This window comes from Hibiscus syriacus, unplaced genomic scaffold (genome assembly GCF_006381635.1).
Source record: "Hibiscus syriacus cultivar Baekdansim isolate YM2019G1 unplaced genomic scaffold, ASM638163v2 tig00007204_pilon, whole genome shotgun sequence".
NCBI classification, from domain to species: domain Eukaryota; kingdom Viridiplantae; phylum Streptophyta; class Magnoliopsida; order Malvales; family Malvaceae; genus Hibiscus; species Hibiscus syriacus.
The window spans coordinates 90,458-118,154 of NW_024062129.1; the positions used below are offsets into that span (position 1 = coordinate 90,458).

The 27,697-nt window shown below is 36.5% G+C and overlaps 2 protein-coding genes and 1 pseudogene across 3 annotated transcripts; 2 read left to right on the plus strand and 1 right to left on the minus strand.

Moving 5' to 3' along the window:
• Nucleotides 1-745: 745 nt before the first annotated feature.
• On the plus strand, nucleotides 746-1,870 carry LOC120201405 (dof zinc finger protein DOF5.6-like). The gene is made up of 2 exons (XM_039202020.1): nucleotides 746-909; nucleotides 1,058-1,870. The coding sequence occupies exons 1-2, from the start codon at nucleotides 859-861 to the stop codon at nucleotides 1,868-1,870; spliced, it is 864 nt and encodes a 287-aa protein (XP_039057951.1). The 5' UTR covers nucleotides 746-858.
• On the minus strand, nucleotides 1,540-26,662 carry LOC120201420 (pantothenate kinase 2-like). 2 transcript variants are annotated; one of them, XM_039202029.1, is made up of 23 exons: nucleotides 26,332-26,662; nucleotides 25,474-25,686; nucleotides 25,269-25,327; nucleotides 21,807-21,923; nucleotides 20,901-21,020; nucleotides 20,715-20,809; nucleotides 20,516-20,609; nucleotides 20,234-20,365; nucleotides 19,660-19,772; nucleotides 19,364-19,556; nucleotides 18,262-18,470; nucleotides 18,119-18,163; nucleotides 17,915-17,963; nucleotides 17,266-17,348; nucleotides 16,693-16,809; nucleotides 8,371-8,434; nucleotides 7,995-8,141; nucleotides 7,723-7,881; nucleotides 7,356-7,439; nucleotides 6,860-7,054; nucleotides 6,643-6,714; nucleotides 6,444-6,543; nucleotides 1,540-1,559 (listed from the first exon to the last, which is right to left on the minus strand). In XM_039202029.1, exons 1-22 carry the CDS (start codon nucleotides 26,645-26,647, stop codon nucleotides 6,448-6,450), a joined length of 2,772 nt encoding a protein of 923 aa, XP_039057960.1. In that variant the 5' UTR covers nucleotides 26,648-26,662; the 3' UTR covers nucleotides 1,540-1,559; nucleotides 6,444-6,447. The 2 variants fall into 2 exon arrangements, with proteins under 2 accessions (XP_039057960.1, XP_039057961.1); XM_039202030.1 differs by lacking the exons at nucleotides 1,540-1,559; nucleotides 6,444-6,543; nucleotides 6,643-6,714 and having other exon boundaries at nucleotides 6,913-7,061.
• Nucleotides 3,725-6,056, plus strand: LOC120201422 (annotated as a pseudogene).
• Nucleotides 26,663-27,697: the final 1,035 nt, after the last annotated feature.

A 27,697-nucleotide genomic window follows, 5' to 3' on the forward strand; every position in this document is an offset into this window, starting at 1 on the left:
CATTTAAGCTGCGTGTCTTGGGAAACGGACTCATTCTCCCTGTCTTATCTTTCATCACAGATGAACTAAACTCTGTTCATTTCATCAAGGAGTTTTAGTCCGGTAATTAGTAGAAGCAGAGCAAAGCACAGCAAATCACCAGGGGGGGGGGGAAGGATAGGTGGGGACAACAGAATTTATTCTTTGCTTGTAGTAGGAGTGTGATTGGGGTCCCATCCCATTGGATATTAGGCCCCACAAGTGGAGTGTTCTTTCGGTATGCCCTTCCCTTCCCACAAACAAAAATAATACTAATATTATTCTCTTGTGGTGGTCATTAAGACATAATGTGACGCCCACTGCCGTTATTTCTGACGTATTTGAACTTCTGTTTCCTCGGCTCTGCTAGCCCCAACAACACGACCCTTCAAATATTTGCTAGTCAAGGATAAGTGGACCCCTTGTCCTCTCATTTCTACACCATCGTGGGGCCTTCAAATCTCGTGTTTCACGACATCGACTCCCTGGGGATTTCATTTCTAGGAATTTACATACGTTTAACAACAATCTTCTTCACTATAATGCCACCATCATTCCATCACAATCATCATTCCCTTACTTCAAATTTGATAATCCCTATAAATTAATACTATACATAACGAAATACTCCCTACTATATACTCTATACTCTACACTCTACTGTAGTTGTGGTGCCTTTTTCTTCCTTTTTATTCACACCCTCCCTCCCTCCCCTTTACCTCACAAACCATTCCATTTCTGATTTCCTCCTTTTTGTTTGTTGCCATTACCCCAATTTAGAACAGACACTCATTGTTTTCTTTGCATATCTGGTATTCAGCTGTTACTGTTTTTCATTCAATGGGTCTTACTTCTCTGCGAGTTTGCATGGATTCATCTGACTGGCTTCAGGTATGCTTTTCCAAGCTATTAACTAAGTAGTATGATTTGTTTCCTTCGTTATACTTGGAGTGCTTACTGGTTTGTAACAATGAGAAGCATTACTCCATGCTTATGAAACAATGTTGGTTAATTTGTGTATAATTAACAAATGTTTTAGGGGACGATTAATGAGGAGTCTCAGATTGATTGTTCATCACTATCTGGGGATATGCTGACATGCTCAAGGCCGTTGGTCGAAAGGAGGTTAAGACCCCCGCATGACCAAGCTCTCAAATGCCCCAGGTGTGAGTCCACGCACACCAAATTTTGCTACTACAACAATTACAGCCTTTCCCAGCCCAGGTACTTCTGCAAGACCTGCAGGAGGTACTGGACCAAGGGAGGCACGCTCAGGAACATTCCTGTTGGTGGAGGATGTAGAAAGAACAAGAAAGTTTCGCCGAAAAAGTCGAGTACTGAGCAGCAACCATCCATCAACATTGCTGGATCATCCACTTCTCATAATCCCACCCATCTCCAGCTTTCAAATTTCCCTGATATGCACCTTAATAACGTACTCGCTATCGATGCAACCAACTTCATGGGGGGAAGTATGTACAATTCTCGGCTGGAATACCCAATGCCGATCGATTGCATGGAGAGTAAGTTGGAAGCCATAGTAGGGAGCTCCAGGAACTATGACTTCATGGGGAATGGTACTGAGTTGGGTATGGTTGAGGGAGTTGGAGATATGGGAATGAGTCATCATGACCTCTGCTCTCCATATGGGATGTCCCTTTATGGAAATGGCGGTACATTCATGGACAGGATGATGCTTCCTTATGATGCAAATGAAGATCAGGATGTGAAACCCAACAACAAACTCCTGTCCCTCGACTGGAAAGACCAAGGATATTCCGATGCCGGGAAAGACAATTATGGATACATGAATAGCTTGGGATCATGGAGTGGAGTGATGCAAATTCATTAGTCTCAACTTTGGACCCATCTGCAATCAACTACTACGTACGTACTTAAAATCCTGGAGGCAGCTCAAAATGAAAGTGAATTATATATAGTATCAAGGTCCAAGTAACAATGCATTTAATTGTTATTCAGTAGGTTTCTGATGTTATTTCGAGGAAGATATAGATTGGCTTTTCCCTTGTTTGTGTGATAAAGAAGAATGAAGGAATCGGATCCCACATGCATGATATGATCATTTTGGTTTGACAAGTTTGTCTCACATTTACTTTCTTTTATAAGATCAGTGACGTACTCTTCAATTCTATCTTACAACATTGCATGTCCATGTTCATGTCCATCCATTCATATCTTACAACATTCATGTCCATCCATTCTCACAATTTTTCTGTGGACAAAACCAAGTATTTCAAAGCTAAATTTATTATCACTTTATGATGTTAACTATAAATGTTAATTAATTATAAATACGAATATGAATATGAATACCTTATTTAGTTACATATCTCTATATTACTATTAAACTCAATTAATTCAGTTACAATAAATAAATAAGTTTAAATTTTAAATGATATAATGATAAATTTAACTTTTGATGTTTATAATATTTTTTATGACTTCTTTCAATTAAATTTTATTTTCATTTTTTAAAAAAATTAATTGAAAGTTCTAGAAAAAAAAATCTAAAGTCGTCTATCTCTTTCTTTATTCTTGGTTGATAGACGACGACACTAATTTTAGTGTTGATCTACGTTGTCAATATTTCTTTTATTTCCCTTATATCACATATTTGTTTTTTCTTTGTTTTTAATAAATCTGCCTTTATGACACATTTTCTTTGTCTTTTTATACGTTTTCAGTTGTTTTTCGTTTATCTTTTTTCAGGATTAAATTTGACATCGTCACGACTGATCAAGATGACACTTATTTATTATCACATTGATTTTTCCTGCTTCGGGTCGTAAGATTAAATTTGGATATGTGATTTACATTTGTGGATAGTTTTCTCACGTGCTCGACTTTAATTTGTGGTTTGTCGATGTTCATTCAATAGTTCGATCACTTTTGTGGTTCGTTTGCCGATACGGTCTCTTTGTATTTATCTTTTGTTTAACTTTTTTGGTAAATTTTTAAAACTTTTTTTTCTTATAAGTGGCTAATTTTTGTATCAATAGTTATGTGTTTAGTTTACCTTTATAGTTGTAAACCTAATTTTGAATATTTTTTTAATAAGATTAGTGGCTTCTATCAATTTTTTTAAAATAAAAAATTATTATTTTTAATTAAAATGTTAAATTAATAAAATATATAAATATAAATATTAAAATTAAAAATAAAATTAATAGTTTAATTTTATAAAATAAAAATTATATATTAGTTGAAATATATAAGTAATTTATTTTTTAAAAATAAAAAATTACTCCTAGCCTTCGTTCATGCTCTTCTAGTCATAAATTTTCGTTCTATTTGCATTTCATTTTACCCATATTAATAATTATTAGCTTTCTTAAAAAATAAATTAATTAAATGATTTTTTACATTTAATTTCCTCATATATGATGTGCATTTGACTAATATTAATAAAAAACTAATATAATAAAATAATAATATCAATATCAATCGAAAAATATAATTAAAAATATTTTTAGAAATATAATATCATTTGATTTAAAAATATTATATTATTATTTCTAAGTGAATAAATGTTAATATTATAATAATTATTTAATAAAAAATATATTACTTAATAGTATATCTAAATAATCATATATATATATATTAACCTTGTTTTAAAGTTTATCCCAAAAACATCTAAAAAAATATCCCAAAAATAAAGTTATATTATATAAAATATTGCTGGCTCGCTCTCAGCTCTCTTCACACATTCCCGCCGCCAAGCAAGCCTCTCACCACCGTTCTCTCCCAGCTTCGTACCCCTTCTCCTTCTCCTCCTCCTCCAGTTCCTGACCCAATCCATCTCTTGCCCTCAAACTTCCAACGGCCGGAAAGTTAAATAAGGTAATTAAAACCCTGAATTTGACTCGAAGATTTATATTTTGTGTTATAGCTCGTTTTTTGTTATGTGCTCTCTACCTCTGCCTCTGCTTTGCTTGCTATATTTCATTTTCTGTTTCCGATTGGTTGCTATTGATTTGAAATTCATTCGCGCCGCTGCCGCGACAAAGTTGCTCCACCGTTATTTGCAATCCTTTCACTAATCTGTTTGAAATAGAATTTCTTGCTGCGAGAGGTATATGAAAAAAAATATATTTATATGTGGAGAAGAAAATTTTTAAATACATCGAGCTTGAAATCTTGTATTGTAATTGAATTGAATTTTATTAGATAAATTAGTCTAATCAAGTAGCTCTAGCCGATGGATTATCTCTGAGTTCAAATCGAACTAGGACAATAAAACTTCATTGAGCTTGAGCTGAATTTTAGGTGTCAAGTTTGGATTTTAGTTTGAGCGAGCTTCACATTTTTTAGGCTCAGCTCAGTTACACCCTGTGACTTGCTCTAGCCAAGTTTTGAGATGCTTGTGCTGGCTTGCTTTAGTATTGTTTTTTTTTTATAGGAATAGGAGGCCTCACTAAAAACCTCCCTCTTAGTTGGCTCTTGTGAAAGAGGCAACTAGCGGAAGGAGGAAAAGAGTACCTCATTTTATTAATAACCCATAATTACATAAGATACAACTTACATAATAAACTTCCCTAGATAAAATACATAACACTACAACAACATAACACAACACCTCAACCAATCCCCTCTTTTGCTAACTTGTCTGCTTCCCTCTTGCTTTAGTATTGTTATCAACTTGTTTGTTGACATTTGAGATTGTAGAGCTTGATCTTTTGCTATTAGAACTACGAATCAGACACCATCCTAACAAATTACATGATTGTTGGCTCAACATTTGTTTTTTATATTTGAGATTGTCAGGGTTTGGTCCTTGGTCATCAGAGCTATGTGTTAAGCAATCTACCAACAGACAACAAACTTGTTTTTTGCTATTTGAGACTTATTGGTGTTTGATGCTTGGCCGTTAGACGTATGAGTCAAGCATTCTGCCAGCAGACTGTATGACTGCTAGCTCAACTGGCTATCTAGCTCAACTTGATTGTTGTTGAAGCTAAATATATACAGTTGCGATTCCAATGCATCATTTAAATATAACCATGCAAAGTAGAACATATACAGTTGTGATTCCAGTGCATTTGAATGACTTGGTTAATGTTCATGATCAGTTTTTTATTCCGACAGAAAACATCTTTTGTATGGATATCTAGATATAAGTTGCATTTTTTGTTAGCTGTGAGAATTGTTTTTCCTCTGCTAAATAGTGATACCTTTTCCTTTCCCTGCAGGCGAGCTCTTAGTGTTATTGAAAGTATTTAAAACGATAGACACCTTTTATTCAATTGGTTGAAGCAGAAAAATTTTTCCTATCCATATTTTCTGTGAATCATTGTGATCTGTGGTGCAAAACAATGAAATTGGTTGGACTTGTAAAAGCAATTTGTGTCCACCCCTCTGTTCGTGAAATAATGGGGCCTTTGCAGATCCGGACATTTCAGCATGATTTTGTTCCAAGAGATCCCAAGGCTAAGCCTAAAAAGTACAAATATCCACAATTTTATGATCCCTATGGCCCAAGACCTCCACCCTCTGATAAGATTGTTGAACTGGCAGAGCGAATTGCAGCCTTACCACCAGAAGAGCGCAGACAAATCGGCCCTACTCTTACAGAGAGGCTAAGCACCCAAAATGCAAACCATTGCAGATGAAGGAATGGAGTTGGGTTCACAGGGCGGAGTGGGTGCAGGTGCAGGAGCTGCAAAGGTAGAGGACAAGAAAGAGAAAACAGCATTTGATGTGAAGTTGGAGAAGTTTGATGCTGCTGCAAAGATCAAGGTTATCAAGGAAGTGAGGGCTTTTACTAATCTGGGTTTGAAAGAGGCCAAGGATCTTGTTGAGAAGGCACCCGTTATTCTCAAACAAGGGGTCACCAAGGAGGAAGCACATGATATAATGGAGAAGATAAAGGCTGCTGGAGGAGTTGCTATCATGGAATGAGCTCGGCTGCTTGGTTTTTTTGCTTTCTTTTCTTTCCTTTTTCACCTGCGTTGCAAGTAGCCATTGGATAATGTTGGAAAGCACTTTTACTAATATGAGGAAATGGTCTTTCAATATTAAAGTGCCATTATTTTTTAGTTTGACGAGCTGTTCATCATTTTCAAGTGTCATTAAAAGATAAGCTGTTGCATTTTACAGTAGGCAAAAAGAAAACACACCATGCAATCCAGATAATGAATAATTTTGGAGTAAGCCTTTGCATGAAAATATTCTCAACTTGAAGAATATTCATTAACATCTAAAAGCATGTTTTATCCTGATTATATTACTACTGTTGAAGATGCTGGTTGTTGATTACTAAACACCGTCTGCATTTTGTTCTATTCAACGACATCGAAAACTTAAAACTACTAATGAATGGTATATATGCTAAAGCTATGAAGTCTTCCAGGAGTTCTTTTTAATTTTTCAATTGTCTTGCAACAGCTCTTTTTTTAATGTGAAAGATCAACTGGCAGGAGCAGGTTCATATCGGCAAACGCAATCATATATCTTTCCTTGAATCAGTTTTTCTGCCAACCTCTGATTCTTCACCATTGCAAGCTGCAAACAAGGTATTTGAGTTAAAATTAAGAGTCAAGCAAACCTCTTTAAGTATTATATTTGATAATTTGGAAGAGATACAAGATCAGATGACCATACCTTAAGGGCTTCACATTTAAACCGAGCATTGAAATTGGTGTGAAGAGCTCTACCCATCCCTTCTAAGATGACCTGCATGGAACGAAATGTGTGATTTATACTTATTTCTTTCGGCATTTCTTAATATTCTCGAAACAGAAGAAGGAAAAGGCAAGGCAGTGAGAGCTATATCCGAATTAATGCTTCACAAAGATGAATGGGAAAACAAATAACCTACCAGGTCAGCACACTTGGCTGCTGCAGCTAACTCAGAGCTGACCTGCCTTAAGTCGATGCATGGACTCCCACAACCATTCTCAACAACCATCAAAGGAACTGAAGAAGAATTTCCTTTGGAACCATCTACTTCGTTAGTCATTGCATCCACTAGGAGGCCTCCAGCCTCAGCAGCTCTGCGAAGTATGTCACAATGCTGTGTACTAGAAGAATCAGATTATTGTGTTCAATGCATGACAATATAAAGAACAACAAAATTTGAAATAAATCAGAAATTATGCCATCATCATCATTCCGTTAACCCCATCACCTTTTATGATCAGATAAATACACATGTTGTAAACTAGGTCATCTATAATAAAACCTTTTTCTAGGAAAATGAGCCCTCCTTTTACAAAATCAAATAGAGAAGATTTATGATATGCTCAAGAAAATATACTGCTACTGATGTAGAAGTGAAGAAAAAGGAAAAGAAAGCTGTATCAACAAATACAAACCTTTGCAGCCTCGGCAACAATATCAGGAAGCTCCATGGCAGTTACATCATTCAGCGCAGGAAGAGAATTTGCAACCAAAACAACCTGCAGATACATAGCATTATAAGGTATTCTGCAACTTGAATTGTAATTGCTATTTCAGTCCCAAAGTTCAGGCATTCTGTGAAGAAAAAAACATCACCATCGGAAAAGCCGGATTATATTGCCTAACTAACTAACATGTCACAATGAAAGAGCACTCAGTTGTGTTTCAGAAGGCAATAGAGGGCTCAGAAGTGCAAAGACAGTACCACTTGAGACAATCTTATTGTGGAAATAATAATTCACTTAGAAATCTTTCACCAGCAAAGTAAAGAGACAAACTTACTTCTGTTCCGCGTCGAAGGAATTCTCTTGCTAGTGGAAGCATGCCCAGGACAACGTCAGCACCCGAGTTATCAACAAAGAGTAAAACTCTCTTATGGGGCTCAGGTTTCTTCCCATCAGATCCTAACATTCGTTCCTTAAAGAGGTCAAAATCATCTACCTGTAGTACATAAAAGAAGATTTTTCTTATGTACTAAAATTTCTGTGAAGCATCCAATAAGGACTACACAGTGCAAATCAAGATTCCATAATGATGATTTTTCCCACACTGACCCGCCACGGTCTTTGCATCTTGTTGCGACTCATTCTATAAATTTCAATAATTGTTCCTTTATGATAAAGATCAACACAGGCGCGAGATCCCCAATCAAATATGTTCGCAGCTAGAACACCTTCAATTAAGGTAAGCAACCTTGCCTCCTGCAAAATGAGGAGAATTTCAGAAGACCATAAAGTAGTGGCAAAGGAAGGGCAATAGAGCTGGTATTGTGAATTATGCAACCCAAACTGAAGATCTCACTTGGAATTTTTCTTAACCTAAAATAACAAATTTCAGGTAAGAACGAACAATTTTCATAGTCTGCGTAGTAGTTTTGGTTACCCTAAGGCTCCTTCAAGGAGGAAAAGACTACATTCTATAATACCATACCTCATCCATATGGTCAAGCTCCAGTAGTAGATCGGGTAAAACAGCCAGAGATGCCTCATTTTCCCTGTCATGATTGGGAAAACATTGATAAGTGAATGAGGTCGCAAGAAACATTGATATATGCACACCTGTATGCATAAACTTGGAAAAATGTGTCATGAAACTGTATGTAATGTATAACCACTTGTTCAGGCAGGTACCTGAAAAAATCTTCAAATTTTGCCCTTTTCATGTACTTTTGATAAAATGTGTGGAGCTTAACAGTGAAGAGAGAAAAAAATCACAATATTATATACTTCATAGACCTACCTTGTGTTTTGGGAAAGACTTTAGCTCTGCTCAAGGGAGGCCATAAGCTCCCCAATGGTTATCAAAGTAGTATTGGGCTTATTTAGATTTACCCACACCAGTACTAACATTTAAAAGAATATGACCCACTCCCAAAACAGATTTTCTTTTAATAAGAAATATAAGAAAAAAAATATCTTTTTAAAAAACAAAAACAAAAAATAAATGAAAAAACGGATGCAACCGCCCATCTAGTTTAGCTTTCTACTAGCCAAGAAAGTTGTATTTTCCTTTCCAACTGGGCTTTGAGAACAACAAATCACAGCATACGCCCGTTCCTAACTCTAAGGGATTATAATTAGTCCTAGGATCAATCTCTTACCTACTTTAGAAGTTTCCTAAGATAATGAAATATTTTATATATTTTAAATGCACGAGTCTCCTACACGAAATAAAAGATTTTTACTCTGATTTTGACATGGTATAAGATCTTGTTACGCTCATTCTGTGACCTGTTAATCTCGATCCAACAAATTTTTTTCTTGAAACCCTTCTCTTGAGTGTATGCTGTTAACCCAAAAACAAATGTGTGAAGTGGCTGATAATACTAGCAGCACTGAAGCCCTGCAGGGTGCCACAGTGAATAAAGGGGGTCATTCTAATCCGGTAGGTGACTTGCAAAATATACAAGCTGCCTATTGGTTGAATGGAAAAAATTACCTTAAATGGCCTCAACTGGTTCGTACGTTTTTGGGTGTGGGACATTCAAATGAGGCGAAATTTGGCGGATTGGGAGGTTGAACAGCTGTTGCAATTGATTTCTATGTTGAACAATATCTCAATATCGCCATGTGAGGAAGACTGTTGGATTTGGTCAGGGAATGGTGAGGGCTGTTTTTCAGCTAAATCTTGTATCAACATTTTCCTTGATCAAGATGGTATTCAGCAGAAGATGGAGACCTGGGAGAGACATATTTGGGCAGGGATTGCTCCTCCACGGGTGGAGACATTTGCATGGCAAGTTGCTCACCAGAGAGTGGCGGTGAAGGAGGAATTACTGAAGCGAGGTGTGGTAGGGATTGATGATCCTTAATGCTCTCTGTGTGGTAGGGAAATGGAATCAGTTTCGCATCTATTTTTGCATTGCGAGGTAGTATGGGGTCTGTGGGCCAGATTATTGAATATTTGGAATTTGTCCTTTGTGATTCCAAAGAATATCATGGACTTTTTAAATTTGTGGGATGATTTACTTCCGAATTCTTTGATATGGAAAATTATTCCAAGGGCGTTGATGTGGTCAGTGTGGAAATGCAGAAACGAGGTTATTTTTCAGAAAGTTAAGCTGGATGTGGTGAGGCTGTTCTTTATTGTCCGTTTTAGAATAGCTTCTTGGTTTGTTGCAAAGTTCAAGGATGTGAATATACCTTTAGACTCTCTTGTGGGAGATTTAAAACTTGCGGATTTGGTGGGTAGACAAGGAAATGGCAACTCTAAACCAATTTGCTGGGTTCCTCCTCCGGATGGGTTCTTAAAGCTAAATGTTGATGGAGCAATGGTAAAGGGTTGGGATAAGGGAGGTATTGGTGGTTTGATTCGGGACAGTAAAGGTGTGTTGCTTCAATGGTTTTCAGAAAGAGTTGGGAGTGATCCTCCTATCTTGGCAGAATTATTGGCGATTAAGAGGGGGTTATGTCTTCTGGAAGATTTAAGTTTTGTTCCTAATCGGAGGTTTATTCTTGAATCAGATTCAAGCAATGCCCTAAAGTGGATGAGATAGGGTGATGTAATGGTTTCTGTCTGCTTGTATTGAGGAGTAGAAAATTTTATTTCCTATGTTTAGCTATTGTGTTTAAGTTTTATGTAATTTCTGGTGGTGTTTGCAGATGTTTAGGGTCTACCTTTGTTGTACTTTATTTCATCTAATAGATTCTAGGCACTCTTTTCCTCCTTTCCTTGTCCTTCATGTTACTTTTATAACATGGAGGTTGAAAAAGGGGATTTTTAATGAGGCCTAATCTTCTATCAAAAAAAAGGGGAGAGGTAAGTTAAGTCATCTTCTTGGAACTGGACCTAAGGAGGGATATCTTAGGTTTGAATCTTAGGATGAACAAGATTCATTGGTAATGTCCTGGTTATGGAATTACATGGCGCCAAAAATCAGGACACATGCATGTTCCTCAACACAACCCAAGAGATATGGAAGGCTGTAAAACAAACTTACTCAAAGATTAAAGATGATGTCTAAATTTATGAAATCAAGACCAAGATATCGTCCACCAAGCAAGGAGGCAGATCAATCACAAAATACTCTAACCTACTACAGAACTTGTGACAGGATATGGATCACTACCAGAGTATCCAAATGAAGTGTAGTGAAAATGCAACAACCCTAAAAAGGTTTATTGAAAAGGACATAATTTATGATTTTCTTGTTGGACTAAATATTGAATTTGATGAAGAGAGATTCCATATTCTTGGAAAGGAAGATATGCCCTCACTAAATAAAGCCATTGCAATCGTTCGTGCAGAGGAAGGAAGGAGAGTTATGATCGAAAACAGTCAAGTAGAGAGTTCAGCCTTGGCTACTAGGGATGTGACAGAGGAACCAAAATGCCTGGAATAGCAGAGTTTTGAAGGAAGATTAGAAGCAACAAGAACAATTAAAAGTATTCTTTATGGTGTACTTACTGCAAGAAGCCTTGTCACACTAAAGAGAAGTGTCGGAGGTTACACGGATAACTTCAATCAACAGGCAAGAATTTGACAGAGAGGAATTTTAGTAAGAGGACAGAGCAGAGCTTATACAACTAAACAAGTGGTTAAGGAACCTGAAGAACAATCTGTCAAATTCAATAGGGAATAAGTAGAAAATTGAAAAATCTACTGGGATCCTTAGAAAACCCTTCCTCTACAAGTACATGCAATTTGGTTTTCTCAGATATATCATCTTCTTTTTCTCAGGATTCTAATGTCTTGGAGTCTTCCACCCACATACCTACCCAAAGTTCCTGGGTGATTGACTCAAGAGCCACAAACCATATGACTAATTCCTCTCTAATTTCTAACCTACACACCTTGTCCTAGTAACAAAAAAAATCAGTTTCAGATGATACCATGATTTCTGTTGCTGGTCAAGGAGATATTGCCATTGGTAAAACCCTAGTGTTTAAAAATGTCCTAAATGTACCAAAGTTATTTACTAATCTCATATCTATCCAAAAACTCATCAAAGATGCTAAATGCAGTGTTTTGTTTCATCCTACAACATTTTTCAAGAGCAATAAACGAAGAAGATGATTGGGCGTGCTAGTGAAGTCAACGACCTATACTACCTTGAAGACCATAGTGGACCAATTAGAGTCTTGAATACCCAACCATTGTCTCTTTTATCTGAATCTACAGCCAATAAAGACCAAATCTGGCTACACCATTTTCGCCTTGGTCACCCACCTTTTAAAGTTTTGAAAATTATGTTTCCCTATTTATTTAAATACTTAAATACTGAAGAATTCCATTGCGAAGTGTGTGAAATTACAAAATACAAACGTTCTTCTTTTCTAACAAACAATAAACAGATCACCAATCCCTTTAATCTTATTAATAGTGATGTTCGGGGGCCTTCCACTATTCCTAATATAACTGGGGCTAGATGGTTTGTCATTTAAAGACAATTGTACTCGGGTTACATGGATCTTCCTACTAAAACAGAAATCAGATGTTACCACTACTTTTAAAACCTTCTACAACACCATGATTAAAACTCAGTTTGGGGCTGAAATAAAGCGAGTCAGATCAAACAATGCCAATGACTACTTTAATAAGGTCTTATCTCCCTACTTTCTAGAAAAAGGTATCACACATGAATCCTCATGTGTAAATACCCCCAAAAAAATAATGTAGCAGAAAGGAAGAAAGCACATCTCCTTGCCACAACAAGAGCCCTTCTATTTCAAAACAAAGTCCCAAAACAGTACTGGGGAGAGGCTATGTTAACTGCCACTTACATGATAAACAGACTACCCACTAAAATTCTTGAATCCCAAAGTCCCCGTCAAGCCCTCACAAAATTCTTTCCAAATTTTAGTCAATCTCTTAACCTAAAACCTAGAATATTTGGGTCTGTTGCTTTTGTTCATATACATCCTCAAGGTCGGGGTAAGCTTGATACAAGAGCATTAAAATGCATATTTATTGGTTATTCTTTTACCCAAAAAGGCTACAAGTGCTATCACCCACCTACAAGAAAATACTACACCTTTGTAGATGTTACTTTAGTGAAAAGAGAAAGTTATTTTATTGTTCCTTATCTACAGGGGAAATATCATTTAGTGAACATAAGGATGCAATTTCTTTCTGCTTCAGCCTCTCATTGACTTTCCTACACCTATACATTCTGAACAAATCCAACAAACATAGCCAACTCCTACTCCAACTTCTCCACAACCAGAACCTAATACACCACAACCAAACATTCAAGGCACTATTTGTCCCCTACTGGTCTATTCAAGGAGGAAAACACCTATGCAAATTCGATCATCCCCTTTTCCTGCTCCTATACAATCTTAGGTACATTCTGAAACTCGTTATGATCAAAATGATACTGAAAATTCTGTCTACCTCTGATTTTGACTTTCCCATTTCTATTAGAAAAGGAAAAAGAACTGTACTACAAAACATCCTTCCTACTTGTTCATGACCTATAAAAACTTATCCCTAAATCACAAAGTCTTCCTCACCAGCCTAAACACCATCACCACTCCTAAGGATGTATCCAAGGCATTAGAGAACGAGAACTGGAAAAAGGCTATGAAAGATGAAATGGAATCCCTGAAAAAGAATAAAACATGGGACTTAGTGAAGCTTCCAAAAGGGAAGAAAACAGTGGGATACAGATGGGTGTTCACAGTCAAGTATAACTCAGATGGCTCTTTAGAAAGGTACGAAGCAAGGTTGGTGGCAAAGGGGTACTCTCAAACCTATGGGATAAACTACCTTGAGACATTTACCCCTATTACAAAGATGAACACAGTGAGAGTCCTACTGTCCTTAGCAGCTATTCAGGGATGGAGTTTGCAACAGTTTGACATTAAAAATGCCTCCTTATATGGAGACCTTGAAGAGGAAGTATACATGGATATGCTACCTGGATTTGGGCCAGATACTAGACAGGTAGTTTGCAGACTGAAGGAGGCTCTATATAGACTGAAACAACCCCCGAGAGCTTTGTTTGGGAGGTTCACTAAAATAATGCTGAGACAAGGTTTTAAACAAAGCCAAGGTGACCATACTCTATTCATGAAACATTCTCCCTTAAGGGGAGTGACTGCACTTTTGGTATATGTAGATGATATAATTGTTACAGAAAACGATTCTGAAGGAATTGGAAGCCTAAAGAAGTGTCTTATAAAAGAGTTTGAAGTGAAGGAACTTGGAAGATTAAAATACTTCCTTGTAATTGAAGTAGTACACTCACAACAAAAGATTTTTTATATCTTTTGACATCTCTGAATTATTGGTTTCCAACCTGTCAATTTTCGAGATTGTTCTTTCTATCTGTTAATAAGGAAGGGAAAATATCTGAGTTTGGTTTTTTATAATAATAGGGTTTGGTGTTGGGACATACATTTAAAAAGAAATTTATTGGACTGGGAAGTAGAGCAGTGGATGGAACTACTATCGTTACTAGGTAATGCTAGTATTCGGTTAATGAGGATGAGCAATGTGTTTGGACGGGGAATGGGGAAGGCATTTATTCGGTTAAATCATGTGTTAGGTAAATGGCAGAAGGGTCTGTTGAAGATCCGATTTGGTCGAAACTGGTTTGGATAGGTTATGTCACTCCATGAGTGGATGCGTTTATGTGGCAAGTCTTGCATCAAAAAGTAGAGGTCAAATCGGAACTTTTAAAGCGTGGTGTTAGTGGGATAGAGAACACTTTATGCCTGGTATGTGGTGTGCATCAAGAGACGATATCTCACCTATTCTTTTCGTGCTCGATTGCATGGGGTCTATGGGGGTGTTTCTTAAGATTGTGGAATTTATCTACGGTCCTTCCAGAGCATCCTAACGTCTTTTTATCGTCTTGGGAAAGTCTTGCTCCAAAGTCTATAATCTGAAATTTTATTCTGGGAGCCGTTTTATGGTTTTCTTGGAAGTGTCGGAATCATGTGATCTTCGAGAGGGGAAACAATGAATTTAATCATTTTTTCTTTTTATCGAGATATAGAGTGGTAGCCTGGTTTTTGGCGAAATATCCTAATTGTCCAGTTCTCTTTGATTACCTTGTTGGCGACCCAAAGCTAGTTGATTTGAGTAACCAGTCCATGAAATCTAATCCATCACCTGTCTTGTGGTGTCCCCCTCCCACGGGTTTCTTTAAAGTTAATGTGGATGGGGCAGTTCAAAGAGATTGGGAAAGCAACGGTATTGGGAGAATACTACGAAATTAGGAGGGAAAGGTTTTGGGCCTTTTTCGGCTTTAGCTGGTTTAGGTCCCCCTATTTTAGCTGAATTGAACGCCATCCAAGTTGGTTTAGCTTTGTTTGAGGATTCAGAGTGGTGTGGCAAGGGCAGGCTAATTGTTGAGTCCAATTCAGTGAATGCAGTTAAATGGATTAAGAACCCAGAATTGTGTCCTTCAGTTCTTTCACAACTAGTTAAGGATATTGTCAATGTTGTTATAGAGCATAGTGTCATTTTAAGGTTTGTTAAAAGGTATGTGAATTAGGAGGCTGACAGCTTGGCTAAGGCGGATATAGGATAGTATTTCAGGACATTGAGGATTTACAGAGGTGAGTGCTTGAGTGTGGGGGTGTTGTAATAGCCGACTGTCGTATGTAATGTACTCTTTTCTGGAATAACATTTGAGGCGCTCTTTTCCTCCTTCCAATGTCCGCTAATGTATTTTTGTAAACAGTGGTTATGAAGGGGGTTTTTAACGAGGTCTCGCTCTTTATAAAAAAAAAACAGAAGTACACTCTGGACTTGTTGAAGGAGACCGAACAATTAGGGTGTAGACCATTAAAAACTCTAATAGAAGTCAATCACAAGCTTGGAGACTCGAAATATGATGATGTAGTTGATAGAAATTTGTTTTAGAGACTTGTGGGAAGACTTATTTATTTTTCACACACCAAACCAGACATAGCATATGCTGTTGGAGTTCTGAGCCAATTTATGCACAATCCTAAGGAATCACATCTAAGGGTTGTGACTGAAATTTTGTAGTACTTAAAAGGTACATCGGGCAAAGGAATTTTGTTTAAAAAATGAGGAAATTTGATTCTAGAAGCATACACTGATGCAGATTATGCAGGGTCCATAATTGACAGGAGGTCAACCTCAGGGTACTGCACTTTCTTTGGAGGAAACTTAGCTACTTGGAGGAGCGAAAAACAAGATGTTGTGGCTAGATCTAGTGGAGAAGTTGAATTTTGAGCTATGGCATTGGGAATTTGTGAGTTGTTATGGCTGAAGATTATTTTGAGGATTTGAAGGTCAAATGAGATGGAGCAATGGAGCTATATTGTGATAGCAATTAATATTGGCATAATCCAATTCAACATGACAAAACAAAACATGTTGAAGTGGATAGACACTTCATAAAGGAAAAACTTGACAGTGGCCTGATTTGTACTCCTTATGCGACCGCTGGAGATCAAGTTGCAGATATACTTACCAAGGGATTACCTGGTAAGTATTTTCAGAAGTTAACAGGCAAGCTGAGGATGGAAGACATCCATGCCCTAGCTTGAGGAGGAGTGTCAGAAATAAGATTCCCAAATTAAGTAGATTATGTAATCTGGTAGGATCTTTGTGAATGTATTTTATTAGTTAGGATTCCTAACTCTAAGGGATTATAATTAGTCCTAGGATCAATCTTTTACCTAGTTTAGAAGCTTCCTAAGATAAGGTAATATTTTGTATATTTAAATGTACGAGTCTCCTACATGAAATAGAAGATTTTTACTCTGATTTTGACAATATAAACACACACACTATAAGCATCAAGATTTCTGTTGAAATGCAGGTTACCTCTGTTTGATGCTTCTATAAGCATCATGAAACTGAAACTCCCTCAAGCACTCTTCTCGTAGTTCCAAAAGATTGGCCAATCCTAATTTCCCATATGCAGCCGGTTCCTCCATCAACCTATTCAGGAGGTTGTAGGTGCATAAGCATCCAAAAGTAAAAGTTAATTTGTTCCAATGATTTTTAGTACAGTAGAATAAACAACAATAAACCATATCACAAACTTCTTCCTTTTGGCCAAGTATCTCAAGCTTTCGATGAACATAATTCCCTATAAAAATTATATGAAACAAGTTATATAACAAGTATTTACATTTACACACCAAATGGATTACAACATTCCATTGTGCTCTATTTAACTCTGAGGGCTTCATCCTTGAGAAAAATGGCAGTTACATTTTCTTGTCCAAGTATCTCTTGTTTTATACTAATCCTCATATACATAAAAGAAAAAGGAACTTCAACTACAATAATGATAGGTTGCCTTTGCCATCTATATGGTTTGATTAGATGTACCAGTTATTAACAGACTATGAAAACCAAAAAAAGTTTAAATGCTTCAATAGGTTAAGTCACCTTGCCAAGTGAGCAGAGAAAGCACGAGCAAAAGCATCACCTCTTCTTTTAGCATCATCAGTTCCACCTTCACTTGCTACTGCCTAACACATTTCAAGCTCGGAGATTAAAGAAAAGTTGTAGAAAAGTCTGACTTCAAATTATTTAAACTAATTACTATGAACACAATTTCCTTGTTGGACTTCATGCTATTTTAATATGGCCAATGAAGTGAGGAGAATTCCCCTTATTATTTCTTTCTTTCCTTCTTTTGAGTTTCTCCACGTTTGGAAAAGGGAAATTTCATTTATCCAATCCTAAAGAAATAAAAAATAGGAGAATTCATTTTAAGCATTTTTTTTAAATCTTAGCTACCCTCAATGCTTTGAATTGAATTTAGACATGCTGGAAAGGACAACAACAGCCTCAGGCTTACATGATTTATGTTTTCATTTTTATTTCTTTTGACAATAGAATAGTTATCAAGCAACATCAGAGCCACGCTCAAATTCTTACATTAACTTTTTATAGCTATAATGAAGTGCCATCATCCATCAGCAACAATAAAGTTTTCATTACTCTATTGGAAAATGATTCCTTTATAGAACACAATTGGCAAATGCTCTTCTAAGAGAGAGAATCCTAGATGCCTCATAGTGTTTATATTTACCTTATCAACAAGGTCTGGCAAGTGCTCCGAAAGCACAGTAAACCAATACCTGATGCAACATGTATATAAAAAATAAGAAGAAGAATCCATGTTTGCAGAATCAGTATCTTGAAAAGTAAAAGGTATTACGATCTACTTTGAAAAGCACTCTTAGGAAATCTAGAATAGTAAGTATTAAGTAGAATATTTGAAGTGCATACTTACTCTAGCTCTTTGTGATCTGATAGATCGATGGTGTTGGGCTCGTACCTGTTAGCATTTAATTCACAAAATGAGATTAGAATATTGCACGGATGGAAACACATAGACCTGTCAGCATGAAATCACAACTATACTAATTCACATACATTTTTGGGTTGGTTAATAATGGAAACACCTCCAAAGTGGGTACTAGATGAAGAACACCAACGTTTAAAGCACTAGCATCAGAACGCAGAGTGGCACCTTTGGAAGAGGGAACTTCGAATCCTCCAAGTCCCGTGGTTCCAGGTGGAGCCATCGGTACTGGTGCAGTGATCTCGGTCCCCTTCTGCACAAATTTTTCCATCCAAGAAATCTGCAGTCAACACACAAACTAGGAGTTAGGCCTAGTAGGAGAAGCAAAGCTCAAAACAGAAATTAAAAAGCTTTCAAGCTTATTCTTTACTGTTAGTCCATTTTACTTTCTTCTGATGTCCAAGATTATCTTTCTACAACTTGAAGCACACAACCATAAGTTGATTTTAACTCTAAACTGTAGTCATTTAGTTGTGCATTATTTATTTATTGATTGATTGATAACATAATTATTGTACTTTATTAAATATAAAGAATTATCAATAATAAAAGAAAGTAAAACGGCATTAAAATCAATGAACTAAATGTTACAAGGAAAACTTTGTTCCATTTGGGCTAAACCACGTGCACTTAAGCTTGTTTTTATCTTCCCAAAGAATGTACGTGAAACCCATGATAACTTGAATGCAGAATTAATAATCCATTATTCATTGTCTAGAACTTAAGGATGTTTTCTCCTATAACAAGGAAAGCATGAATTTTATCATTTTAACAGATGACAGAGTAAACAGGGTAAATATGCCCTCCTTGGAACTAATAAAGACAAAATAAATACTAAAATTTCAAATGACATGGATGGATCAAAGTTGGTCTTTTAAAGTACCGTATCAAGATTTGTTAACATACAATTCTCTTTTGATTTTTTGCTCGAAATGATTTGAAAGTCAAGTGTAATCTAAATGCCAAGACTAAATCATCTGGTAATAGGTTTGAAATTAACTCCCCATGCCCCAAACGAAAAACAGCTGATTTCAGAAAATAAATATATAAAATGTTCTAATAATATCTTCAAAAAGTTGAGGTTGAGAGACAAACCCAAACTCAACCCATCCCATTGATCTATAAAGGGTTGATCGACTCTGGACTGATATGATAAAATTCAAATATACTTGCCTTTTCATTCAAGTCACCAAGTGGTGGTCCATGTATTCTTCCTCCAGTGTATGGTGCTCCCATCGGGAACCTCTCAACTAAGTGATGTACCAGCAAGTCATCAAGGCCATGCTTCTGATAGCTCATAAATGCACCTAAAGCTCCCAAAAATCCTTCATGTCTCAAGAACATAGCTTGTGCCTCTCCTTTTGACCTAGACCATAACAAACCATTTGATATTTTCTCGAGAGCAAAATAGCTACTTGTCAACGGGAACAGAAAAGGACAAATTTGCACAAAAAGTGTTCTACACTTACCAAAACTGAACAGCAAAGGAGATTGTATCCATGGTATACGCATGTCCCCTTATGAAAAATCCTCCGAAAAAGATTCGCTTAAGCCCAAACTGAAGTGCATTTAAGTAAGATATCTATATAGCAGAATTACTCAAGTCAGAAGCAGAAAGACAGCCAATAACATAGGAATATCAATCTTAATTTTCTATGGTTATATAGGAGCTTGAATGGAAATTCACAGTTGAAGCTAGTCTCAAGATAATATGGAAATAAATTTAGAAGCTAGTTACGAGAGCATCAAGAATTTTCACAAGTAAATGAAATGTTCTTCACAAAATAATTCTTTACCCTTCTCAAGAATATAAAGAAAAAGAAATTATAACCATAATATGGAAGATCATTGAAGACAATTCAAGCAATACTTTGAGCCTAGTCAATATACCTATTCTTTTGAGAAAGAAAACAACACCAATGTATTTCAAATCAGGTACTTCTACTTTACGAGATAGTTTGTTTTCAAAGAATTAACCTGTCCAATATTGTAAGAAATCATTCTCAACAGAGACAGGGAATAGTTTTTTTTCAAAGAATTAACCTGTCCAATATTGTAAGAAATCATTCTCAACAGAGACAGGGAAATATCTTCAGGTCTGTAATCTTCAAGCTCCTTCTTGTCAGAAATAGCCTTGCCAAAACTTGAAGCTATGGTTGATGCAGAGAGACCAATCTGTCATAGTTTAAGATTAGAGGGTTGTAACCGCTGTGGAGTACATAAGAACCAACCTATCCATGAATCATAGAATTGATGCATCTTAGAGTACCACATGCTTATTATACATTCTGGTAACATAAAGCAAAGATCATAAGTAATATATACCTTAGAGTAATCCATACCACCATAAATGTCCCCGACAAGCATGTCAATGGTGCTATTGTCTCCCCTTTGACTCAATTCGAGTAGCTCATCAAAACTAGAAAGGGAACGAATAGAGGATAACACGTGGATAAAATAATAAACACAGAGAGGTTGTATGTTGGGTTAACACAAAAAGGGGGAAAAAGGAGATTAAAATAACCTGTTGCACTTCGTTAGTAGCCTTCCTAATCCCCAATAAGTACCACCTCCAACATTTGTTCCACTGACACGCTGAAATTTGCCATCCCCGTCAACCTGCACTAGACCAGGAGCGTTGATTGTTCTATACTCCAGTCAAGCTCATGTCTCATTCTCAAGCAGTTTGAAAAATATGGCAAAAAAATACCTTTATTATACTAATGCCAGATCCAACATTAACAAGAAGATAAGGGAACATATCATTGTGGTCAATCTGCACAAACTCTTTGCGACCCTCCATGTGCGTAAAAGCTTCATGACGAATAGCCTGTTCAGTTACGTATATCAGATTTACGTTGAGTGATATGCAGTAAAGTACTTCAGCAAGCTTATATTTGTAAAAGAAATACTCCCAAATATTAGTTTTAAAAACAATTTGTTTATTGAAATCAATTTTGGATTTTATATATGGAAAAGTTCAACTGGCTTAGGTTTATAATTGGCCCTAATCAATGTGCTGATTTTTTACTCAAACTTCCTCCTTAGCAAGGATAGCCCTTCTCTAGCATTCCCCATATTACATATTAAGACATTGTAGGAGCTATTACCACAAACGATCAATCCCTTTTTTCACCAACACTCCTATGGGATAAATATCAAAACTATACATGAACTTTCATTAAATGTGCAATGTTATAAATGAACTTTGATTTGTGCAATTTTATACATCAAATTTTAATTTGATTCAATTTTCACAAATGAGTATCAACGTAGCTTCTGTCTATGTTTACATAAGATTGTCTCACTACTGTTGTATATTTTTGCCCTCCAAGAAGTCACTCAACCATCTCAAGAATGCAGTATTATCATGTTTTCAAATTAAACAACAGACATTTCACAATTCCTTTATCAGATGTTCATTGTTTAAGAAGAATGACAGACAAAACCATCTAATAATAAGTAGGCTCTAATGAAATCTCCAAGAAGACAGAACCTTTTCATCCAATTTGTTCAACTTCAAATCACCACAGTTAGAGTTTAAACTTAAGGATTTCTATGCATGTTGAGTAGTAGTAGATAAAATATCAGAATGGAATTATGATAAAGATTTGACCTTGAGTAAGAAATTTGCCCCTGCGACAAGACAATCCATTTCATCTTCTTTCTCGATACTGACCCCAAGCCTTTCTTTAAAGAGGTCCGCAAACTTGTATGCCCCACCCCCTGTGGCCTTCTCACAAACACTTGTTAGAAATATGCATTCACAAAAGTATAAATTTGAAGCAATTGATGTATTAACATTTTAAACCTTTGTCAACCCATTCTTTAGCCTACATAGAACACATTCTCATTGCATTTATTGTTCAAGGAGAAGACCAGAAAATGCTCAAATTTATGGTTTTGAAAGCAATCTCAGGAAAATACTTCGTAAAGACTGTTAAATATTGGAAAAACAAATGACCAAGAACTTAAGTCAGACCATATAATGAGCCAACTAAACTCAGAATCTATTAGAGGGAGTTTTTGTAAGAAGAGTAAAAAGAAAAGGCGTCAGCTTAAGAGTAGTCATATGTTGTTCCATCAGCATAAGAAAAAAATCTTAGAACTAGCATCACTTTTTTTTTTCATAGAAGATAGGCCTCGTTAAAAACCCCCCTTCGTAACCTACATGTTGCATTAATAACATGAAGGACATTGGAAGGAGGAAAAGAGTGTCTCTGAATTTTATTAATCTGAAACATAACATACAACCAATCCCTAACCACTAACTGCTTACAACATAACACTTATTACATAACCGTAAAAGCAGAATACCCTTTAGTAATACAACCACAGCACAACCTTAAGAACCAGAACACAAAGCCTATAAATCAGCCTATACCAGCTTTGGCTAACTCATCTGCTTCCCAATTAGCAGATCTCAGAATATTCTTGAAATAATCCCCTTTCCTTCCACAACAGTAGCTAAAACTCTCACCAAGGACTGAAACAAAGGAGTACATAAATCCGGACTTTTAATCCACTTCAAAGCAGTAGTAGAATCCGATTCCAGTATAAACCTCTGCTTTTGACAAGATCATACTTCTTCAATGAGAATCAACCCTCTTTTGATCGCCAAAAGTTCTGCAAGTATAGGAGAACCTCCCCCAATTTTCTCTAAAAACGAACCAAGCAACATACCCCTGGCATCCCTAATCAACCCGCATATTCTTCCTTTTTCCCATCCCCTATCCATCGCCCCATCTACATTAAGCTTTAGAAAACCTTCAGGAGGAGATACCCACCTAGATGAAGAAGAACCCCCTTTTTCTATCTTCCTGCCAAATCTACTAGTTTTAAATCCCCCACTAAAGAGTCGAAAGGAATTATGACATCCTTAAATCTAGCCCCAAACCAAGAAGCAGTTCTAAATCGAGCAAGAAAAAACAGCAGCGCAATATCCACCTTCCCATTCTGGAAAATTATCTCATTCCTGCATTTCCAAACCGACCACAACACCGCCCTTGGAATGAATTTTCAAATAGTAGAATCCGAAAGTAGGTCATCCCTCAAAATTATAAAATCGATCAACTTCTTAGGAACCACAAAAGAAACATTACAATCCCTCAATAATCTAGACCACAGATCCCAAACCACCTCACAATGCAAGAACATATGAGAAACAGGCTCCTCACACTTCCCACACATCGGGCATAAAAGATCATCAATCCCTGTCACTCCTCTCTTCAACAGCTCCGCCTTAACTGCCACTCTCTGATGTGTAACTTGCCAAACAAAAGTTTCAATATGTGGAGGTGCTACCCTGCCCACACATGTCTATCCCAAGTACCATCCTTTCCATCATTACCCTCCTGCTCAAAAAATCTTGTGATGCACGATTTAGTTAAAAAACAACCTTCACCATTTCCTAACCATAACCAACAATCTTCCTCTAATAATGACATAGTGGAACTTTTCAACAAGGAAATAAGCTACAAGCATTGCTCAACCTCCCAATCCACCAAGTTCCTCCTCACTTGAATATTCCACATCCATCCTGAAGCATTCTTTAGCCTAAATTCTGCAACCTTACCCCCTTGTTATTCGATAGAGCAAACAACCTCGGAAACCGATCTTTTAAAGGAACCAGACCCAACCATACATCATGCCAACACTCCATTGCTTCATTTCCAATTCTCAAACAAATATTTTTCCTAAAACAATCCCCAAATTCATCACAAGAGAAGAAATTCTTAACAACACATCTCCAAATCCAAGAAACCCGAGCTGACAAATTATTCCCAATCATCATAGAATTCGGATCTAAGTTATTCACGTTGCACATAACTTTTTTCCACCATAAATTTTTTTCTGTAGCAAATTTCCAAACCCATTTTCCCAGTAGAGCCCTATTCAAGAGCAACAAATTTGGAATCCCTAAACCCCCAACCTCCTAGGCTTACACACCAACTTCCAATTCACCTAATGAATGTTCCTTTTCTCTGTCGAACCTCCCCATAGAAAAACTGCCATAATAGAGTTTAATTTGTTTAGCACAGTAATTGGGATCAGAAAAATAGAAAGAAAATATATTGGAGAGAACACAAAACAGATTTCACCAACACAACCCTTCCAGCCAATGATAGGGATTTAGCCTTCCATTCAGCCAAACTATTATAGAATTTCTGGACAACAGGCTCCCACAAAGCAAAAGAGTTCCTCTTGGCCCCCAACGGTAATCCTAAGTACTCCGAAGGAAAATATCCCATTGAACATCCAATTTCCTTAGCCCAAGAAGCTAACACCTCCTCCTCAACATTAATTCCAAAAATTCTGCTCTTTGCTAAATTTAATTTCAGCCCCACCAATAATTCAAAAATTAACAGCACCCTTCTTACATTCAACAAATCACGAATAGTTGCATTGCTGAAAATTATACGATCATCCGCGAATTGTAAGTGTGATAACATGAATGAACGTTCATGAGCACCTAATTCAAAACCCGAAAACAGCCCCTTGTCGACTGCTTTAACCAACAACAAGTGCAACAGCTCACCTCCCAAATTAAACAACATCGTAGATAAGGAACAACCTTGTCTTAATCCTCTTGAAGTATGAATTTTCTCCGTTGGATGCCCGTTTACTAGGATCAAAATGGAAGTAGTTGACACCACTTAAATATCCAGAACACCATCTATCCCCAAACCCCATTTTGCTCATTATTTTCATCAAAATCTCCCAATCCGCCTAATCATAAGCTCTCTTAAAATCCACCTTGAACACTACCCCCTTCAATCATTTTTTCCTCCAAAAGTTAATACCTTCATTTGCAATAAACAAACAATCCATAATGTGTCTCCCCGGTATAAATGCAAATTGTGACGGACTTATAACTTCATTAATGCATAAGCTCAAATTGTCATTTTGTCCAACTAGCATCACTTTCAAATTGTAATTTTGTCCATTGATAATTGTTTCGATGTTTTAAAAACAAAGCTTTGATACAGGGTCTTCCTTGACATACAATATAAAACTGGTCCAACTTCAACCATATTATGATGTAAAAAAGCTATGAAGAAGCCTTAATTGCAATTACCTTGATAACTGCATTTTCGTTGGCAGGGGCCTCAGAATTCCAATGATGGGAATCAATTCCTGTTCAGAAGAAAATAATTCAGCTGAACATAAATATTAATGCAGGTTAATAAAGCCACAAATATCATTTGCAGTATCAAACTTTTAGTAACAAAGAAAAGATGGATCAACAAAAAAATGAGAAGGAAAGAAAGAAGAATGTGTACTGCCACAGTGAAGCTGCTTGGAAGAAATAAAATCCAAACACTCATTCAATTTGCTTGTCTCAAACTTCACGAAGTGAAGCCTCCCACCAAGAACAGGATAGCTTCTCCTGTTACCATTTAAAATACCCAATCTTTCCTTGACAGTTTTCTTCCTCTTATCCTCAACTGCTTGGTCTTCATGTCTTGAAAAATAGACCAACTTAATAAGAGAACCTGCAAAAGAAGGTGTTTGAAGTTTTGAGTGCACTACATGAGGCCACAAATATATTCTTTCCAGGTAACCATTGCTATTGTGCTTAGCAGAAAGAAAAGAACCAACATGCACAGCTACTGCTGACAGTGCCGGTATGAACTCTCTAATTGATAACTCTTATGAAAGAAGTTAAAATGCAGAAATCACCAGCAGGTAAGAAGGATTTCTCAAAGAAATAGAATAAGCAATCTCAAAATAAATTTGGAAGCCAATTTTGCACTTAAAATAATTCAATCTAGATCTTCTTTTATAAAATAGTTTCTTTCTTTTGTAGAACTCTTTCCACACAAGGGTGGTTCAAAGGACGTAAAAGACCAAAAGACCAGATGATGATGATGATGAAGAAAAGCACAGCATGCATGTTATCTAGAGTCTAGACGTACAAACTAGAGTACACAGGTGAATTAACTCAGTTTTTCTTCACCTCCATTGCCACAAAGAAAGAAACAATCCTGAAAAGCAGTAGTCAACGCTCAACGGCTTAAACTAAAACAAATACAAAATAAAGAAAGAAAAAAATCCAAAACTAACCAGAAAGGAAAAGAAGCAAAAAGTTGTACAGAGCAAAAGCAACAAAGATGAAGTTGAATTAGAAATGATGATACCTCCAATATCAAGAGCTAAATGTGAAATATCATCAGATTGATTAGGCAACAAAATGGCCGGATGCCTTTCCTCAGAATTGCCTTGGATTTCAGCCTTGCTAAGGTCAAGTTGAGGCCTTGAACCTGATCTGTGAATTGAATTGCCTGCCATGTCTTTCTCACCTCCCTGATTGTTTTTATTATTACTATTGCTTTCTTCTCCTATTCCCTCCAACCCTTCTTTGTCTACAGCCACGTTGCTGCTGTTATTATTATATTGAAGTCTCTCTATCTTATCGCCAACACCAAGATTAGGATCTCCACTTAGACCAGCCATCAAGACCAAAATATACTTACCGCCCGCTCAGCCTAACCACGTCAACTTACTAGTGCTTCCCCCCCCCTTTTTCTGTGGCAGAGCCCTTTTGGCCACTTGCCCTGTACTCAATTTACCAAATTTAATCCATTTCGTAAAAATAAAAAGAAAAAGAGTAACATAATTAAGCAAATACTGTAAGTCAAGAACAACTGGGATAAAAAATAACACTCCAATAACTAAAATATTTAATAATTATCCAAATCAATAAGCTAAAATAAGAAATGGGTTTGTTGAATTTCAATGGCTAAAGGTAAAGTAGATTTGAGAAAAGGGCATATGATTGGTTAGGATCCCAATTATGAATAAAAGTCCAACAAGAAACGTGGCTGACATTGAATGATCAAAGATAAACACAAAAATCAAAGTTAAACCCACAGTGGTCAAACATTGAGTCGGTGAAATAATGAAACGCTAGGAAACAAAAGCAAAGGAAAAGTAAAAGTAAAAGAAGGAATAGCAGACCTTGGAGCAACTGTTCTGAATTCTGATTTGATATTTACTGGAGTTGGAGAATGCTATTTGTGATTTGCAAACCCGACCAATAAAAGAAACAACCAACACGGTAGGATTTGGAGATTAGATTGTTGGTCCGGTAATAATTAATTAATAAATGAGCCCTACTCCACCCGCTTGAAAGTTACGTCCATCTACTGCCACTGAGTTCTGGACTTTGAACTACACCTGTCCCCGTCTGAGTGAGTTTCGAAGATTTATTTAAATATGCTTTGACTAGTAATCATATCATATTACATCGTACATACATACATTATACATATATAGATAATTTAATTAAGGGTAAAGTATAATAATGGTCACTGAACGTTTCTGTAGCTTTCATTTAGGTCCCTCAACTTTTAAAACTTACAATGCAGTCCTTCAACATTTAGTTCATTTGCAATATGATCCCGAAGTTATACTGCCGTTAGAAGACGCTGACATGGCAGTGAGATCATCGTTTGTAGCTATGAAAATTAGGGTAAATTATATAAATGGTCACTGAACTTTTTA